Source organism: Pagrus pagrus (assembly GCF_965226575.1).
Source record: "Pagrus pagrus genome assembly, chromosome: 17".
NCBI lineage: Eukaryota > Metazoa > Chordata > Actinopteri > Spariformes > Sparidae > Pagrus > Pagrus pagrus.
The window spans coordinates 1,214,954-1,233,142 of record NC_140201.1 but is presented as its reverse complement, the minus strand read 5'-3'; the positions used below and the strand labels follow the sequence as shown (position 1 = coordinate 1,233,142).

Here is an 18,189-nt window from a genome sequence, read left to right as displayed (position 1 = left end):
TAATAATATAAATAAGGAACTAATACATCATATTCTATTTTTTTAGATGCACCTGTATAGCTAAGGCAGCACCCAGCTGACCCTGCACTCATTCAAACTTTAACACAAAGTCTCTGTTAGTCTATTTATCAGATTCATTTCAATCCTGTTCAGAATAATGACAGATAATAGTAAGAATTCTTAAAATAAATGCTGATATTTCATATTTTTATGATTTTCCTGCATCTGCCAGATTCAGACTTAGATGACAGTCGCATCCAGGTGAATAAATAAATTCTGAGGTTTAATATTGTTTCCTTACTGATCAGGGTGAAAATATTCACTTGAACAACACCATCAGCAACCAACAACTGTCAACAATGTACATATGGTGTACTTATGATCTGACTAGAATAACAAACACTGAACGAGCAGTTTAACAATGAACTGTTTATTTAAATAATAAGAAGTCTGAGGGACCAGGAGAGTCCGTTATGACAGAAATAACTTGTTTAATTGGGAGATAAATCGAGTCATTACATTTATTAATCACAATTTCAAACAACACATGTTGACTGTGATGCTGTTTGGGGAACATAAAATAGTTTCAGACTATTTAAACACAAAACCTCACTTTAAACGAGGAGACTTATTTTAAGGGAGCCACTTTTCAGGAAATTCTAGGCCAGTATCGATATTTAGAATAATTTAGCCGATCACTGATGCCAATGTTTATTTGTTTTGTTGATATTTACTCAGTTCTTCAGTCTTTCATTGCGTTATCTTTGAACGAGTACAAACTTCATCATACAAATTAATGAAACCTTCTCTCACATGAAAAATATTATTTTTAAGCCTTTAAATGCTGCAACACAAGCTCGTACTCACTGATGACTATAAATCAGTACTTCCACAGCCAGAAGTTCATGAATGTGCCAACTCAAAATGTATCTGACATCGCTAAATGTTTGCATTTGCTTACAGACTGATAGCAGTGAAGGCAAATATCGTTAGTGAGTCTGTGTCACAGTTTTCAACAGATCAGTGTTTGGACGAGTCTTGTCCTCAGTATTTCAATCCGGCTACAAAAACTAGGCTCAACAAACATCTCTGCAGCTTCATTTATGTCTGCTGTTCCCACCAACACACTGAGTTTTGTAACCGAAGCAAGCTGAGTGAACATTTAATCACAATGGCTGCAGGGAAACAGTTTCTCCCCTGTGGATCGTCGTGTGTCGTCTCAGATGAGCCTTTCGTGCAAATCTTTTCCCACAATCTCTACAACTGAAAGGTTTCTCCCCCGTGTGGACTCTCATGTGTGCCGTCAGAATCTTTCTGAGACTGAAGCTTTTTTTACAAATTGAGCATGTGTGAGGTTTTTCTCCTGTATGAAGTCCGAGATGTACAGTCAACGTTGATTTTTGTGTGAATCTCTTACCACAGACAGAACAACTGAAAGATTTCTCCCCCGTGTGGACGATCAAGTGTCGTTTCAGATGCGTGTTTTGTGCAAATCTTCGACCACAAAGCGAACACCTGAACGGTTTCTCCCCGGTGTGAATTCTCATGTGCTTCACGACGTGAAATCTGCTTTGAAATGTTTTTTTACAAACTGAACAACTGAAAGGGTTCGACCCGGTGTGGAGACTCATGTGTGTGGACAAAGAGCCACCGTCATCGAAACTCATTTTACAAATCGAGCATGTGAAACGTTGCTCTCCTGTATGAACTTCTAAGTGTTTTGTCAAATTTACACTTCGTGCGTATCTCATACCACAGACAGAACATCTGAAGGGTTTTTTCCCTGCGTGGATCTTCATGTGTTTCACAAGGTTTCTTCTCCAATGAAAACTTGTTTCACAAACTGAGCAGCTGAAACGTTTTTCTTCTGAATGAAGCCTCATGTGATCTGTTAAGGAGTTCTTCCAGCGGTATCTTTTACCACAAACCGAGCAACCGAATGGTCTCACTCCTGTTCCACCTTCCACGTCACTTACAGGCGCTTTATTGTGTTGCAGAGCGTTTGAACCCGACTGATGTTTCCTGGTGTCCTCCCATTCCCAACTGTCATCAGACTCAGGTTCAGAGTGTGAAACCTTCACACGAGCAGCTGGTTGTAAAAGAGTATCTGGATTAAAGTTCCTGTCTGGTTCTGGTCCTCCACAGTCTTCTCCATCAGCTTCTGTTTTCAAATGCTCTCCATCTCTGATCTCTTCAGTTTTGATTTGATGAAGCTGTGAGGACTGAGGTTCCTCTTCATCATGTTCTTCACTCTTCACAGTGACAGGAGTGAAGGTGAACTTGGTGATATCAGCCTCCTCCAGCCTTCGAAGCTGCTCTCCCTCCTGACTGGTCCAGAGTTCCTCCTGTTCCTCTTTAATGTGTGGCAGCTCTGGTGGGTCCTCCTGGTCCAGACTGGAGCTCCTCTCCTGCTGCTCAGGAGGATCCTCTTTATTCACCAACAGCTGCTGCACGTCTGTGGAGAAAAGAGAAATGTATACATGTTTCAGAAAACCTTCCTGCTATCATTTAACTACTGACACCAAGACTTCGTAAATGTGTGGAACATTTTGTTCGATTATGGCAACAACCACAACCACCAGCATTTAAATCATGATTATTCAACACAACCACTGACACATTTATTTAACTTTTTTCAGATTAAATCATGATTTAGATTGCTTTGGGGGACTTCAGCTCTTATTTTTGATTAAGCAGTTTAGAGAGACAGAGAGAAGAATACAGAGCAGCAAAGGTTGGAAAGCTGCTGATGAGGACTCAACCTCGGTACCAACTTTAAATCAGTACAGCAACATTTGACAGTTTCTTCCAGAGGGCTTTTCCTCAGATCACATCATCGAATGTGTTAAAAAACTAAAAGTAATTTAACATAGCTTCAATAGCTTCTTAAATAAAAATAGCAGTGAACTGAACTACAAGGCACTAATATAAAAACTACTCATTTAGAAAAGTCCCAGGTGTAACGGGCCGATGGTTCTGACCTGGATTCACCACCAACACTGTAAAAAACAAATGAGGGAATATCTGTTAAACAACGATGTGATATATATTTTACATAATGCACCATTTCATGTCTTCAGATCTTAGACTGTCATTATTATTTAGGTGATTTTCATTTAAGAAACAGCTTGAACACCGCCACTGACCTCTTCACTGTCTCTGTTGTGAAGGTGACAATAAAGAAGTTTCAGTGTAAAGTGAGAAGAAGTAAACGGAACCAACCTGCTCTGTGTAACTGGACCTGAGGCTTGAAAACAGCGTCCAGTAGTTTCCGGTTTCGACACAGTTCCTCCTCGTACTCTGCTATCGTTCTTTCAAACAGCTCAAATATCTCTTCAGCAGCCGCAGTCAGTCGCTGCTTCACAAAAACTCTCAGCGTTTGGACTTTAGACATTTTTACTGACTCACACGAACTTTTCCTCCAGAAACACTCCGTTAAAAACTGCCTGCTCACTCTGATGTGCGCTGTGTTTACGGTCCGGTCGGCTCCGTTTATTTCCGGCTAACGAGCTAAGTTAGCTTCATTAGCTCCGAAGGACAGCAGCAGATAATTCAGATGTTTGACATATTAAAATAAAGTGAACAGCTCAGAGTCTCAGACAGCTTTATCTGGACATGTTGTGTTTGAGAAAATTACAGTTTGGTTTCTATTGAAGCTACTCCAACTAGCACCGTCACCGTCTACTTCCTGCTACCAAGCTACAACATCTTTTACCTCAGCATTTAGCTTCTTCTTGGCTAATAAATGTCGATGCGTTTGAGGTGAAACATCCAAAAGTTCACTTAAACACGTTCATCCATTCAGGCTCTGGTGTTTCACTCTGATTTGATCTAATAGTAACGGACCTAACAGCTACAACACAACGAAAACAGTTAGCATGTTAGCCACCGTACGTTCAACTGTTTCCGGTGTCACGTTGATTTTTCAAAATAAAAGTGAACAAGCTTTTATTTATAGGCGTCTGTTGAATGAGAATTAACAAGGTTAGAAACATCCAGATCCTCTGTTGTAAATACAGAAATGCCACAAACTAGTTATTTCAATGTTAATTAAATTAATAGGATATTATTACTGATAATAAAAGCAACACATGATGTTTGTAGTCGGCTAATGTGGAAATTATAACTACTTTCTGTGCAATTAATGATTTTATCTGTAACTATCACTGTGGTACAGTATATCTATGGGTGTGCAACAACAGTATTATTGTTTCAAGTAGGATTCAAAGATTTAAAGGCTTTATTGTTTACTGCAGAGATAAACAAGGCATCAATGTAATGACATATTTAGCCCCTCTGATAAGCTGAGTGATGTTTCGTCCAGGTGAAGTCCTCAATGATGTGGACAAACTGGAAGGTGTTAATCCTTTTTCCAGCTCAGTCCCATAAAATGCATTGATGGATGGTGCTGACCTACCTCAGCTCCACAATCACATCTACACTTGTTTTTCCACCTCGCTGCAGTAGGCAGGACAGTAATTTAGATGTGAAATAGAAACAGTTAAGTCAACTGAGCTTTTCTCTTCACCAGTTATCTTTTTTTTTTATTTCAGTGTGGTACCATGGCATATACGCAGAAACTAAAATGAGGCTTTAACATATGCCGAATTCACAAGAAGGCCCAAATTATGAGGAATTCTTCAGAAAAAGCACTTCACCAAGTTTATAAAGCTTCTCTTCACTCAACAACTCACAAAATTTAGTGATTTTATAAAGGAGTCTGGGATCAGAGATCATCCCAGGCAGCTCAAATAAATAAACTTTTCACATTAACACCCCAACAACCAGCAAACATGTTAAAAAAGGACATTACAATGGATCTAACTATGAATCAGCCCTGAAATAATCCTTTAAAAACACCATAGTCTTAAAATATAGCGTTGTTGTTAACTTGAAGTCTCTATCAGCTCACAATGTATCTGACGTTGCCAAACGTTTTTAGGTGCTTACAGACTGATAGAAGTGAGAAAAACGAGGCTCGACAAGCATCTCTGCGGCTTCATTTATTTTTGCTGCTCTCACCAACACAGTTATGTCTTTTGAACCAATAAGGTAGAGCGAATCTTTTATGACAGACTCTACAACTGAAAGATTTCTCCCTCGTGTGGACTCTCATGTGTCGTTGCACATAGTTTTGTGCAAATCTTTTACCGCAAACTGAACAACTAAACGGTTTCTCTCCTGTGTGGATTCTCACATGCTTCACAAGCTGATATTTGTCCCGAAAGGTTTTTTTACAAACTGAACAAATAAATGGGTTCGACCCGGTGTGGAGATTCATGTGTGTGGACAAAGAGCCACTGTCATTGAAACTCATTTTACAGATCGAGCATGTGAAACATTGTTCTCCAGAATGAACTTCTAAGTGTTTGGTCAAATTTCCGCTTTGTGTGAATATCAAACCACAGACAAAACAACTGAATGGTGTTTTCCCTGCGTGGATCTTCATGTGTTTCAAAAGACAACTTCTCCACTTAAAAATCTCTTTGCAAACTGGGCAACTTAAAACTCTTTCTTCTGAATGAAGTCTGATGTGAGCTGTTAAGGAGTTCCTCCATCTGAATATTTTACCACAAACTGGGCAACTAAATGGGTTTTCCCCTGTGTGGCTTGTCAGGTGACTCACAAGGTGTGATCTGCTTTGAAGCTTTTTGTTACAAACTGCACAACTGAATGGCGGCTTCCCTGTGTGGATTTTCATGTGTTTCACAAGGCCTTCTCTCCAATTAAAAGTTTTTTCACAAACTGAACAGCTGAAATGTTTTACTTCTTCGTGAATTTTCATATGATCTGTTAAAGAGCTCTTCCAGCGGTATCTCTGATCACAAACTGAGCAACCAAATGGTCTCACTGCTGTTTGGATTTCAGGATCATCTTCCACATCTCTTAGAGGTGCTTTATTGTGTTGCAGAGGGTTTAAACCTGACCGAGGTTCCCTGGTGTCCTCCCAGTCCCAACTGTCATCAGACTCAGGTTCAGAGGAGTATGAGTTCCTAGTTGGTTCTGGTCCTCCACAGTCCTCTCCATCAGCTTCTGTTTTCAAATACTCTACATCTCTGAGCTCTTCAGTTTTGATTAGGTGAAGCTGTGAGGACTGAGGTTTCTCTTCATCATCTTCTTCACTCTTCACAGGGACAGGACTGAAGGTGAACTTGGTGATATCAGCCTCCTCCAGCCCTCCAAGCTGCTCTCCCTCCTGACTGGTCCAGAGTTCCTCCTCTTCCTCTTTAATGTGGGGCAGCTCTGGTGGGTCCTCCTGGTCCAGACTGGAGCTCCTCTCCACCTCTTCTTTAATCACCAACAGCTGCTGGACGTCTGTGGAGAACAAAGAAATATACAGATATTTATTTATTCCCATCTCATAATATCTCAGACTGTGATCCTCTGTCTGTCTGCTCATCACTGTGTCCAGACCATTCTGGTATATATATATATAACATATAATGCATTTTAAAAGTAACTCATCCAACACTGTTTATAATCGAGTAAAGTGAACAAACCTGCTCTGTTAAACTGGACTTCAGGCTTATAAACGTCCATTTTAAACTATCTGCTCACTCTGAGTCGGGTCCCTCTATTTCCAGCTAGCACGCTGAAGTTAGCTTCATTAGCTTCGTAGGACACCAGGAGATGATTCAGATGTTAAAATGCTGAATAAAGACAACAGCACAGAGTCTATTCAGGCTCGTTTAAACGGAGATTTTATGTCCGTTAAAATGCAGTTTGGTCTCTAATGAAGCTCGTTCGAGCAGCACTGCGTTGTCGACTTCCGGCGCCGTCTATTTCCTGCTAGCATTCTGCGCTTAGCCTTTAGCTTCTTCTTGGCTAACAGAAGGCCGATGAGTCTGAGGTGAAACATCCACAAAGTTCACTTCAACAACTTCATCCACACAGGCTCTGGTGTTTCACTCCGACTGTATCTTACAGTGTGTATCTATGACGGACACGGTTTGCATGTTAGCTGCATTCCAGTTACATGGGACAACACCCGCCAGAGTTGCAAAGTGGGAAATCTCGCAGATGTCTCGCGACATTTCACCGAGGCACGCCCCCTTTTGGTCCGAATATCCACTGTCCGACTCGAGGCTTCTTACACCACGTAGAGCGAGGGTAGACAAACGACTAGACAAACACAGATGTCTGCGCCCGTAATTGATGTGTTTTCCACTTCAGTGAAGTTAGTTTTAAGTTGGATGTTCGACACACATTCGCAGGCCACTCCAACATTTCAAGTGCACCCGTATTGCAGACTTTACAGTAAACACACGGAGACGGCTACAGCGTGTACCGACTTCCTGTTTTCAAAATAAAAATGTGGGATATTTAAAGCAGAGGTACTGTGTTTAAAGCTATTGAGAAGCTATTGAGCTAAAATGCTAATATTTACATATACAAATTAATAAAAAATATTTACAGATGTAAAATGTAAAAACAAGAGGTGTATCTCATGCAGCCAGTGTAGTTACATGATCCCAACACGATTTTGAGTCAATTGATCACATGACCTGGAAGCTATTGAGCTAAAATGCTAATGACCTGGAAGCTATTGTGCTAAAATGCTAATATTTACATATAAAAATTAATAAAAAATATTTACAGATGTAAAATGTAAAAACAAGAGGTGTATCTCGTGCAGCCAGTGTAGTTACATGATCCCAACATGATTTTGAGTCAATTGATCACATGACCTGGAAGCTATTGAGCTAAAATGCTAATATTTACATATAAAAAATAATAAAAAATATTTAGAGATGCAAAATGTAAAAACAAGAGGTGTATCTCATGCAGCCAGTGTAGTTACATGACCCCAACATGATTTTGAGTCCATTGATCACATGACCTAGAAGCTATTGAGCTAAAATGCTAATGACCTGGAAGCTATAGCTAAAATGATAATATTTACGTATGAAAATTAATTAAAAAAATTTAGAGATGTAAAATGTAAAAACAAGAGGTGTATCTCATGCAGCCAGTGTAGTTACATGATCGCACACTGATTTTGAGTCAATTGATCAAATGACCTGGAAGCTATTGAGCAAAAATGCTAATGACCTGGAAGCTATTGAGCTAAAATGATAATATTTACGTATAAAAATTAATAAAAAATATTTAAAGATGTAAAATGTAAAAACAAGAGGTGTATCTCAGGCAGCCAGTGTAGTTACATGATCCCAACATGATTTTGAGTCCATTGATTACATGACCCGGAAGCTATTGAGCTAAAATGCTAATATTTACATATAAAAATTAATAAAAATTATTTAGAGATGTAAAATGTAAAAACAAGAGGTGTATCTCATGCAGCCAGTGTAGTTACATGATCCCAACATGATTTTGAGTCCATTGATTACATGACCTGGAAGCTATTGAGCTAGAATGCTAATATTTACATATAAAAATTAATAAAAAATATGTAGAGATGTAAAATGTAAAAACAAGAGGTGTATCTCATGCAGCCAGTGTAGTTACATGATCCCAACATGATTTTGAGTCCATTGATCAAATGACCTGGAAGCTATTGAGCTAAAATGCTAATATTTACATATAAAAATTAATAAAAAATATTTACAGATGTAAAATGTAAAAACAAGAGGTGTATCTCATGCAGCCAGTGTAGTTACATGATCCCAACATGATTTTGAGTCAATTGATCAAATGACCTGGAAGCTATTGAGCTAAAATGCTAATATTTACATATAAAAATTAATAAGAAAAATATTTACATCTCAATATTAACAAATGCGAAATCTTGTGTCTTTATCATACAGATTGTGCAAACGTATGTAACATCCAAGTTAAAAAAAACAGTATACAAATACTTAGGCATAGATATCACTAAAGATATGTCCTCTAGACAACAACTTAATTTCCTGAAAAAAACACAAAATATCATGGATATGTGGCTTCAACGTGACCTATCCTTCCTTTAATAAAATAATAGTATTAAATTATAGTCTTGTAGTGCCTTAATTTTTTAGGAACTGTTTTTTGCACAGAAACTAATAAATGACACAAAAATCAGCAGAAATGTTCCTAAAAAGTGTAAAATTTAAACTTCTCTGTCTCTGAATGTATCTGCTGGCATCCAGTGGACATCAGGGAAAACTTCATCATACTGGTCATACAGGAGGGACAGTTTTAAGAAATATGTGAAGCTTTATTAAACATAACATAGACACGAATAAAAACAATTAAAACAATCACATCACTTCATCATAGAGCAACTGATCATTGTTGAGTCATCTCAGTGCCTTAGTCCTGCCGGACAAACATCGGCTCAACAAGCATCTCAGCTGCTTCCGTTACACTTGTGTTGTCTGAAGACATAACGGCGAGTGAATCTTTTATCACACACAGTGCAGCTGAACGGTTTCTCCCCTGTGTGGACCAACGAGTGTCGTGTCAGAGTTGGAAGTTGCCCGAAACTTTTCCAGCAAACAGAGCAGCTGAATCGTTTATCCTCTTTGTGGGTTTTCATGTGCTTCACCAAATGTCCCCTCTCTTGAAAGGCTTCTTTACAAACTGAGCAGCTGAAAGTTTTTCTTTCTGCGTGAAGTCTCATGTGATTCATGAGGAATTTCTTCCTCCTGTACCTTTTACCACAGACCGAGCAGCTCAATGGTTTCACTCCTGTTTGGACTCTATCGAGTTTCTGCAGATGTTCCTTATTGTCAGAGTTTGTAACAAGTTCAGAGGAGCCAGGAGTTTCTACAGTATTATATTCCATATCACTTACAGGTGCTTCAGTGTAATATGGAGGGTTTGAACCTGGCTGAGGTTCTCTGGTCTCCTCCCAATCACTACTGTCATCAGTGTCAGGTTCAGAGAAGTGTGGAGTCTCCTCACAAGTAGCTGCTTGTAAATCAAAGTTCCAGGCTGGTTCTGGTCCTCCACAGTCCGCTCCAGCAGCTTCTGTTGTCCAACACTCTACATCTCTGATCCCAAAGACACTTTGTCTCTGATGAAGCTTTGAGGACTGAGGTTTCTCTTCACCAGCTTCACTCTTCACAGGGACAGGAGTGAATTTGAACTTGGTGATATCATCCTCCTCTGGCCGTCGAAGCTGCTCAGGGAGAATATCTTCTTTACTCACCGACAGCTGCTGAACGTCTGTGGAGAATAAACAATGTCTTTGTGAAAACTGCTGAAGACAGTCAACAGAGCAGAAACATACGAGGAGAAAGAAACAGAAAGGTGAGGCAGCCCAGTGTGCAGGCTGTTAAGTAGACAATTAAAGCTAAATGTAGGAAAACTTTAAAAGAGAAAGAGGAGAAGAAAAAAGAAAGGCCGGCCCGTGTCTTCAGTCTGTCATTCACTACGCACTATCTCTTTAGGTTTGTTCTGACTCTCGTTTATTAAAAGGCCAACAGGATCCCCAGAGACCTCAATCACCCCAGTCACAGACTACTCAATCAAGTCCAACCGGCTACATTTTAGGCTTTAAATATTGTTGATTCCAATAAATTACTTTTGATTATCTGTTATTATTATTATTATTATTATTATTATTATTATTATTATCATCTATTATATATTATTGTGATTATCTGAAGGTGCATTTTAGCCTTTGCATCAAAACAACGCGAGCATTATGAGAAAGTAACGCGCCTGTCTGCATCGAGCCTCCTCCGAGTTTGAGAACTATGACTTGTCTTCATTGTTAGCAAATTCGTGATGACAAACATGATCGCACAGACGGGACATCCTCACTAGACGAGCTACTTTATTAAAAACACTGTGACATGACGATTGCAGCATCAATAAATCCACTGATCATGTTGCATCTTCCTTTAAACGCCACACGGAGGTTTGGGCTCAATTAAAGGAAAAACAATTATTTTTATTTACATGGCGCTCTTTACTGCAGAGTCATCTCTAAGATGCGTCACGAACACACACTAACACACACAAAGTAATATGCTAATGTCATATTCATGCTGTCACGTTGTTACGTCACTGAAAGAGACTCAACTATCAACTATCTTTGTGGTGCGTTCAGGAACAGCTGGGACAAATCCGACTGATTCTACCTTTAACTTTAATAGTCTTTGAATTATATTAATATGAAGTGAGCTTCAGTTAGCTTTGACCAGATGTCCTTCAGAGGGACACTTTTTACTCTGATACTCTGAGTACATGTCAGAGCCTGTACTCGATTACTTTTACTGGAGTAAAGAAGCTGAATCAGTACTTCTACTTTTACCAGAGTCTGTTTTTACACAAGTATCTGAACTTCTCCTGGAGGAATATCTGACACAAACACTATATTACACCAGTTTATGTCTTTATTTCTATATTCTCTTTTTTACTTTTATAAATTGCATAAATATTGTTGGAGGGAGTAACATTTCTGCACATGACAATAAAGAAGTGGTTTAGTGAGGCAGAGGATGTCAGCTGGTTTCAGTGTAAAGTGAGAATAAGAAGTAAACAGAACCAACCTGCTCTGTGTAACTGGACCTGAGGCCCAGAAACAGCGTCCAGTAGTTCCCGTTGTCGACACAGTTCCTCCTCGTACTCTGCTATCGTTCTTTCAAACAGCTCAAATATCTCTTCAGCAGCCGCAGTCAGTCGCTGCTTCACAAAAACTCTCAGCGTTTGGACTTTAGACATTTTTACTGACTCACACGAACTTTTCCTCCAGAAACACTCCGTTAAAAACTGTCTGCTCACTCTGATGTGCGCTGTGTTTACAGTCCGTCTATTTCTTGCTAACAAGCTAAGCTAACTCCATTAGCTCCGTAGGACAGGAGACGATCCCACAGAGTCAACTTCAACAAGTTGATCCACACAGGTTCTGATATTTCTCTCTGATTGTATCTATATTGTATCTATCGACCAGGCACTTTGTACAAAACCGAATAAGTTAACATGTTAGCACCGATAAGTAATGCCGCCTCCAGTACCGCTTCTTCTTCTTCGTTGTCTTTTCTTCTTCTGCGTCTCCTTCTTTTTCTTCTTCTCTAGTTTAATGGCGGATCGCAAACCACCGTGTGAAGGTGCATGCCGCCACCTACTGTCTGTCTAGTGTGTACTACACCCTAGAGTGTATAGTGTGTAGTGTGTACTACACACTAGACAGTAGGTGACAGTAGTACACACTGTGTAGCCTCAGGGCTTCATGTACTTGAGGGTACATTCTGCAAGTAAATGAATAAATAAACAAAATAAATAATAATTAAAAAACACAAAAAACAAATATCTTATGCTTCTTAGCTGATTTTCAAAGTAAAAGTAATCAATCTTTTATTTATAGTGTCTATGATGTAAGAGATGAAGTCAGAAAACACAGGACTCAAAAACGTGCAGTCAGAAGTTCAGAGGAATTTAATCAAGTGTGGATTTTCCCAATATTACAATCATTTTAGTACAACAATTCTTCTTCATGTTGTCACGGCTGTTTTCTAACAGGAATTTTTGCTGCTGCTACAAATTGTAATAAACAAACATGATTCCCAGGATGAAAATATTCACTTAAAGAATGACAACAGCAGCCAAAACATCACTCAACATAGAGTCATACAAAGTCTGCTTGTGATCTGACAAAAAAACAACAACAAGACAAACAAGATGTGCAGTTTAGGAATCATCAGAAATAAATCACGTTGTTTTGAGGTAAGTCAGGCCATTTAACTTGGAAATCTCATCCAGCTGCTGTTGACCATGAAGCTGTTTAGGCGACATAAAATAAATCAAGTTTTTAAATTATCACTATGTACGTTGTTTCCATTTGTGTCCATTTGTTTGTCTGTTTCTGCTGAACAGATTTCCACTAAACTTTGAACACAGAACAGACCACAGTAACTTCTGCTACAGAGAACACTTCATTCTCACCGGATGTTTGACGACAATTTTGTTAATTTCTCAGGGAATAAAACAGATTTTAAGGCATTTTAAAGTGGTTGGTATCTAAGATCGAATATAACAGGGGACTGCCGGAGTTTGGTGAAGGTATGCGCTCTATTGTAGGGGTCGAGCGATATTCATTTACAGTAAAACAGTAAAAATTAAGATCTTAGTGTCAATATTCAGATCAACCAGAGATGAAATAAAAAATATACTCAAGTTCTGTTCTTAAGTAAAATCTTGAGGTACTTGTATTTCTGTTTTCTGCTCCTTCATACTTCCTCTCCACTACATTTATTTGATTACTTTAGTTTCTTTGCAGATTCAGATTACTCAGCGGTCAGAAAGTTGTTCGGGGAAGAAAAATGCTGAATATCCGCCCTGATAATCGGTCTACTCTCTTCTTCTGAGTGCCATTGTAGTTTTTATGGATGCACCGATCGGGAAATTCTGAGCCGACACAGATGTTTAAAATAAATTAGTGGATAACATGTTTATTTTGTTCAGTAATACAGCCAGGGAGATAAAGTCATTAGACTCTTCATTACACTCATCTTTCAAAGAGTAAAAAAATAATATAAATGTAAGAAACCTTTAATAGAAGCATGTTGTGAGATTTAACTGCTTTGAAAGTCTTTTCAGCAGCTTTACAGCCACCTGCTCATTCATAATATGTTTATGCCTCCGACGGCGATTTGTCTGTTTGGGCCTTTCTTGTGAGCGTGATAGCGATAGCTCAAGAACGCCGTGAGGGAATTCTGTTATATTTTTATCTATATACACTCAAGGATGAACTGATTAGATTTCGGTGGTTCGAGGTCAAAGGTCACTAAAACACCTCAAGAACGCCCGAGGGAATTTCTTAAAATTTGGTACAGACGTCCACTTGGAAGGAATAACTGATAACTGTGACCTCAAATCTTGTGAGGACAATATTTCAAGAGGGATTTTTGTCAAATTTAGCACAAATCTACACTTTGCCTCAAGAGTGAACTGATTAGATATTGGAGGTCAAAGGTCACTGCAACCTTACATATTGAGGGGTCGAAGTGACCTTGAACCACATCGTAGCTTCATAGGAGCTTTACTTTCTTTGAAGCGGAGGCATAGTTCTAGTTTAGTTCTTCCATAGCATTACAAATTGACGGTGTGGATGTCATGAATGTCCTGACGCAAAATGTACAGATAAAAATCATCTTATTATCTTATTGCCTTACAGGCCGACAGCCGTGAACAAGGTGAATATCGGCTGATTCACTTCTTATTTTGGAGTCTGATCACTGATCAGTGTTGAACCAAGCTTTGCTCTCAGTACTTTAATCCTGCAAGAAAAAAATGGCTCAACAAGAATCTCTGCAGCTTCATTTATTTTTGGTGCTCTCACCCACACACTTGTGTTGTCGGAGGTGAATGGGGCGAGTGAATTTTTTATCACAAACGCTGCAGCTGAATGGTTTCTGTCCCGTGTGGGTAGTCAGGTGTTGTCTCAGGGTTCCTTGTAGTGCAAATGTTTTACCACACACTGAACAACTGAACGGTTTCTCTCCAGTGTGGATTCTCATGTGTTTGATCAGAGAACTGCTGTCGCTTGTACTCTTTTTACAAACTGAGCAGCTGTAAGGTTTTTCTCCTGTGTGGACTCTCAAGTGTTTTGTCAAAGATGAGCTGTCTGTGAATTTTGTGCCACAAAAAGAGCAACTGAAGGGTTTCTCCCCTGTGTGGGTCCTCATGTGCACCACAACACTTCCTCTCCATAGAAACGATTTTTTACAGACCGGGCAGCTGAAACGTTTTTCCTTTGAGTGAATCCTCATGTGACTTGTTAAAGACTTCTTCTGTGGGTATTTTTTGCCACAAACTGAGCAACTGAATGGTTTCACTTCTGTTTGTCCTCCATCTTGTTTCTTCAGATGTGCCTTGCTGTCAGAGCTTGTAGCACATTCAGAGCTGTTGGACGTTTTTCCAATGATACATTTCATGTCCTTATTCCTTAAAGCTGGCCGAGGTTGCCTCGTGTCCTCCCAAACCCAACTGTCATCAGACTCGGGTTCAGAGGAGTGTGAAGTCTTTTCATCATCAGCAGGCTGTAAATGAGTATCTGGATTAAAGTTCCAGGCTGGTTCTGGTCCTCCACAGTCCTCTCCATCAGCTTCTGTTTTCAAATGCTCAACATCTCTGATTTCTTCAGTTTTGATTTGATGAAGCTGTGAGGACTGAGGTTTCTCTTCATCATCTTCTTCACTCTTCACAGTGACAGGAGTGAAGGTGAACTTGGTGATATCAGCCTCCTCCAGCCCTCGAAGCTGCTCTCCCTCCTGACTGATCCAGAGTTCCTCCTGTTCCTCTTTAATGTGTGGCAGCTCTGGTGGGTCCTCCTGGTCCAGACTGGAGCTCCACTCCACCTCTTCTTTAATCACCAACAGCTGCTGGACGTCTGTGGAGAATAAAGAAATACATGTTTTAGAAAAGCATGTTTCCTTTTAACAATTAGACAGCTGACATCACTGCTTCCTTAAAGGTTTGAAGAAATGTTTCTCATTTTGTTTCTCATACTGTGAAGTCATTATTTCAATTTTGGTGATATAGAAAGTAGCATGGCCTCTTAACTTCTCCTGAGTGGTTCTGATTGATAACAGCTGGTGACTTTTCAGCCACAAACACTAAAAAGTCTAAGGAGCTCAGCATTGATCTGAAAGGGCCCATTATTATAGGAAAGTCACTTGGAGTCATTTTAAAGCAGTTACAGGTCCCAAGATCAACTGTACAAACAACTGTAAGTATAAAGTGCATGTCACAGTTGTGTCACTGCCACCATCAGATTATCACCTGCTGCTGAGAGAAAACTGGTCCGGATGGTCAAGAGTCAACAAAAAACCACCAGAAAGCAAGTCTGCAATGAATTAGCTGGAAGAGACGGGTGTCAGTGTCCACAGTCAGGTGTGTTTTACACCAACATGAACAAGAAAGAAGCTCCTGATCCAGACACGGCACCTTAAAGCTGGACTGAAGTTTGCTGCTGATCACGTGGACAAAGAAAACACCTTCTGGAGGAAAACTCTGCAGTCGGATGAAACAAACTGAGTTGTTTGACCACAATGAGCAGCAATATGTTTGGAGGTGAGAAGGTGAGGCCTTTAACCCCAAGAACACCAAACCTACTGTCAAGCATGGTGCTGGTAGTGTTCTGCTGTGGGGCGGTTCTGCTGCCAGTGGATCTGCTGCTCTAAAGAAAGTAAATGGAATAATGAAGAAGGAGGATTATCTCCAAATTCTTCAGGAAAACCTAAAATCAGCAGCTGAAGGTTGGCTCTTGGGTGCAGGTGGGTGTTCCAACAGGACAATGATCTCAAACACACATCAGAAGTGGTGAAGGAACGGATCAATCAGGCCAGAACTGAGGTTTTGTCACAATTTTGTCAAGAGGAGCGGTTAAAAATTCATCCAGAGGACGATCAGAAGCTTGAGGATGGATATCAAATGCAGCTAACTGAGGTGAAAATGCCCAAGAGAAGTTCAACCAAATATTAGAATTTCTGTATGTATATTTTTGATCCAGCAGATTTGGTCACATTGTCAGAAGACCTTTAATAAATTCATCACTGAACCAAACTTCATGAATGTTTTTTGTGACAAAGTAGTTTGTGTTCCAGTCATTTCATCACAGAAACATGAAGCGTTAGAAATCACTGGAACTGAAGACGGACATGATGAACACGTTCTTTACAAGTGGATATATATCTAGATCTATATATTTATACATATTTATCTACAAGGAATCAAAATTTGGTTGCAACAAAGTGAAAACTAAAGGAGATATTATTTTTAGAAGACGAAAGATTCTTTGTTCAGGTATAAAATTATTTATTGTTTATACATATTAATGTGACGATTGTAAAGATTCTGCAACAACTATTTAAATCAATACATGTTGTAAATGATCCTTAAAGTTTCCTGGTTGTTCACAGTGTTCTGGGACTTTATTTTCCTCTGAGAACAGCTTGTTTAATACATATTTCTGAGTTTGTATTGTTGCCTCATTAATATTGTAAATATTACAATTCTGAGTTTGAATTTCTTCTACAAAACTACACAGTGCTCCTTTAAATGACCTCTGACAGCTGAACTAATAAAGATCCAGGGTGCAGCTGTAGGTCCTGTGAACGTTATAGAAGCTTTTACAGTGATTTTTTCAGAACATGAACTTGGAAAAGTTGATGATGAATGACCAAAAAACACATTAGATTACTTTACAATCACCTGTTCTAGTCATTTTATCATCACTGTAAACCTACAACAATAGTTTATATATTTCTTATAGTCTAAATGTTACACTTTATGTGCCTTTGTGAATACATTTTCATAAAAACCATTAATTTCATTGGCATTGGTCCTTGTATATAGTTATATGGGAGCGTACAATGGTCCACAGGTTCAGTAATGGAAGTAAATTGATTATTCATTTGCATTAATTCATTCTTTGCTTGTAGTATTTGTGTATTAAGACAATAATGAATTGGTTTCAGTTTAAAGTGAGAATCAGAAGTAAAGAGAACAAACCTGCTCCGTCTTCAGTCTTCACAACAGCGTCCAGTGACATTTTCTCCTAATTCACAGTGACTCTTCCTGCAGAAACACTCGTTAAAAGCTGTCTGCTCACTCTGATGTGTCCTGCGATGCTAATGCTACATTAGAGCAGGTTCGGGTCCGTCTATTTCCTGCAAAACCAGCTAAGTTAGCTTCATTAGCTTCGTCTGACACCAGGAGATAATTCAGATGTTAAATATTTAAAAATAAAGTGAGCAGCACAGAGTCTCATCACACAGGTTCATCTGGACATGTTGGTTCTGTATTACAGTTTGTTCTCTATCGAAGCGACTCCGACCGGCACTGTCTCCGTCTATTTCCTGCTAGCACGCTACGCTAACGTCATTTAGCTTAGCCTTTAGCTTCTTCCTGGCTACAAATGTCGATGAGTCTGAGGTGAAACATCCCAAAAGTTCACACAGACTCCTCTTAAACAAGTTCATCCATCCAGACTCTGCTGTTTCACTCTGACTGTGTCTTACAGTAACGCACGAAACCGCCGCTAACACACAACGGAACAAGTTAGCTTGTTAGCCACGGGAAGAACAATCGCTTCCGGTACTACTTTGCTTATTTTCAAAATAAAAGTGATCCGATTCTGTCTCTATATTAAGCAGTAACAATGGAACAAAAACATCCAGATTATAATCCTTATTTAAGTAAATATAGAAATACTACGAGTAAAATAAAAGTAAAATAAGATTAAGATTACTATTATTACATTACCTTCCATGGTAGCGAATAATAACTTCTGTATTC

The 18,189-nt window shown here is 39.2% G+C and overlaps 3 protein-coding genes and 1 long non-coding RNA gene across 5 annotated transcripts; all 4 read right to left on the bottom strand.

The window, feature by feature from the left end:
* Nucleotides 1–467: 467 nt before the first annotated feature.
* LOC311272598 (uncharacterized protein) lies at nucleotides 468–3,902 on the bottom strand. 2 transcript variants are annotated; one of them, XM_084379129.1, is made up of 3 exons: nucleotides 3,223–3,902; nucleotides 2,982–2,999; nucleotides 468–2,455 (listed from the first exon to the last, which is right to left on the bottom strand). In XM_084379129.1, exons 1-3 carry the CDS (start codon nucleotides 3,392–3,394, stop codon nucleotides 1,167–1,169), a joined length of 1,479 nt encoding a protein of 492 aa, XP_084235255.1. In that variant the 5' UTR covers nucleotides 3,395–3,902; the 3' UTR covers nucleotides 468–1,166. The 2 variants fall into 2 exon arrangements, with proteins under 2 accessions (XP_084235255.1, XP_084235256.1); XM_084379130.1 differs by lacking the exon at nucleotides 2,982–2,999.
* A 1,082-nt stretch (nucleotides 3,903–4,984) lies between these two features.
* On the bottom strand, nucleotides 4,985–7,067 carry LOC311272485. Its single transcript, XR_014624568.1, has 2 exons — nucleotides 6,501–7,067; nucleotides 4,985–6,315 (listed from the first exon to the last, which is right to left on the bottom strand). It is a non-coding gene; the product is annotated as an uncharacterized lncRNA (long non-coding RNA).
* A 2,064-nt stretch (nucleotides 7,068–9,131) lies between these two features.
* LOC311272817 (uncharacterized protein) lies at nucleotides 9,132–11,942 on the bottom strand. The gene is made up of 2 exons (XM_084379509.1): nucleotides 11,442–11,942; nucleotides 9,132–10,110 (listed from the first exon to the last, which is right to left on the bottom strand). Exons 1-2 carry the CDS (start codon nucleotides 11,611–11,613, stop codon nucleotides 9,290–9,292), a joined length of 993 nt encoding a protein of 330 aa, XP_084235635.1. The 5' UTR covers nucleotides 11,614–11,942; the 3' UTR covers nucleotides 9,132–9,289.
* Nucleotides 11,943–12,304: 362 nt separating this feature from the next.
* LOC311272603 (uncharacterized protein) lies at nucleotides 12,305–17,962 on the bottom strand. The gene is made up of 2 exons (XM_084379136.1): nucleotides 17,404–17,962; nucleotides 12,305–15,280 (listed from the first exon to the last, which is right to left on the bottom strand). The coding sequence occupies exons 1-2, from the start codon at nucleotides 17,441–17,443 to the stop codon at nucleotides 14,208–14,210; spliced, it is 1,113 nt and encodes a 370-aa protein (XP_084235262.1). The 5' UTR covers nucleotides 17,444–17,962; the 3' UTR covers nucleotides 12,305–14,207.
* Between the last annotated feature and the right edge of the window lie 227 nt (nucleotides 17,963–18,189).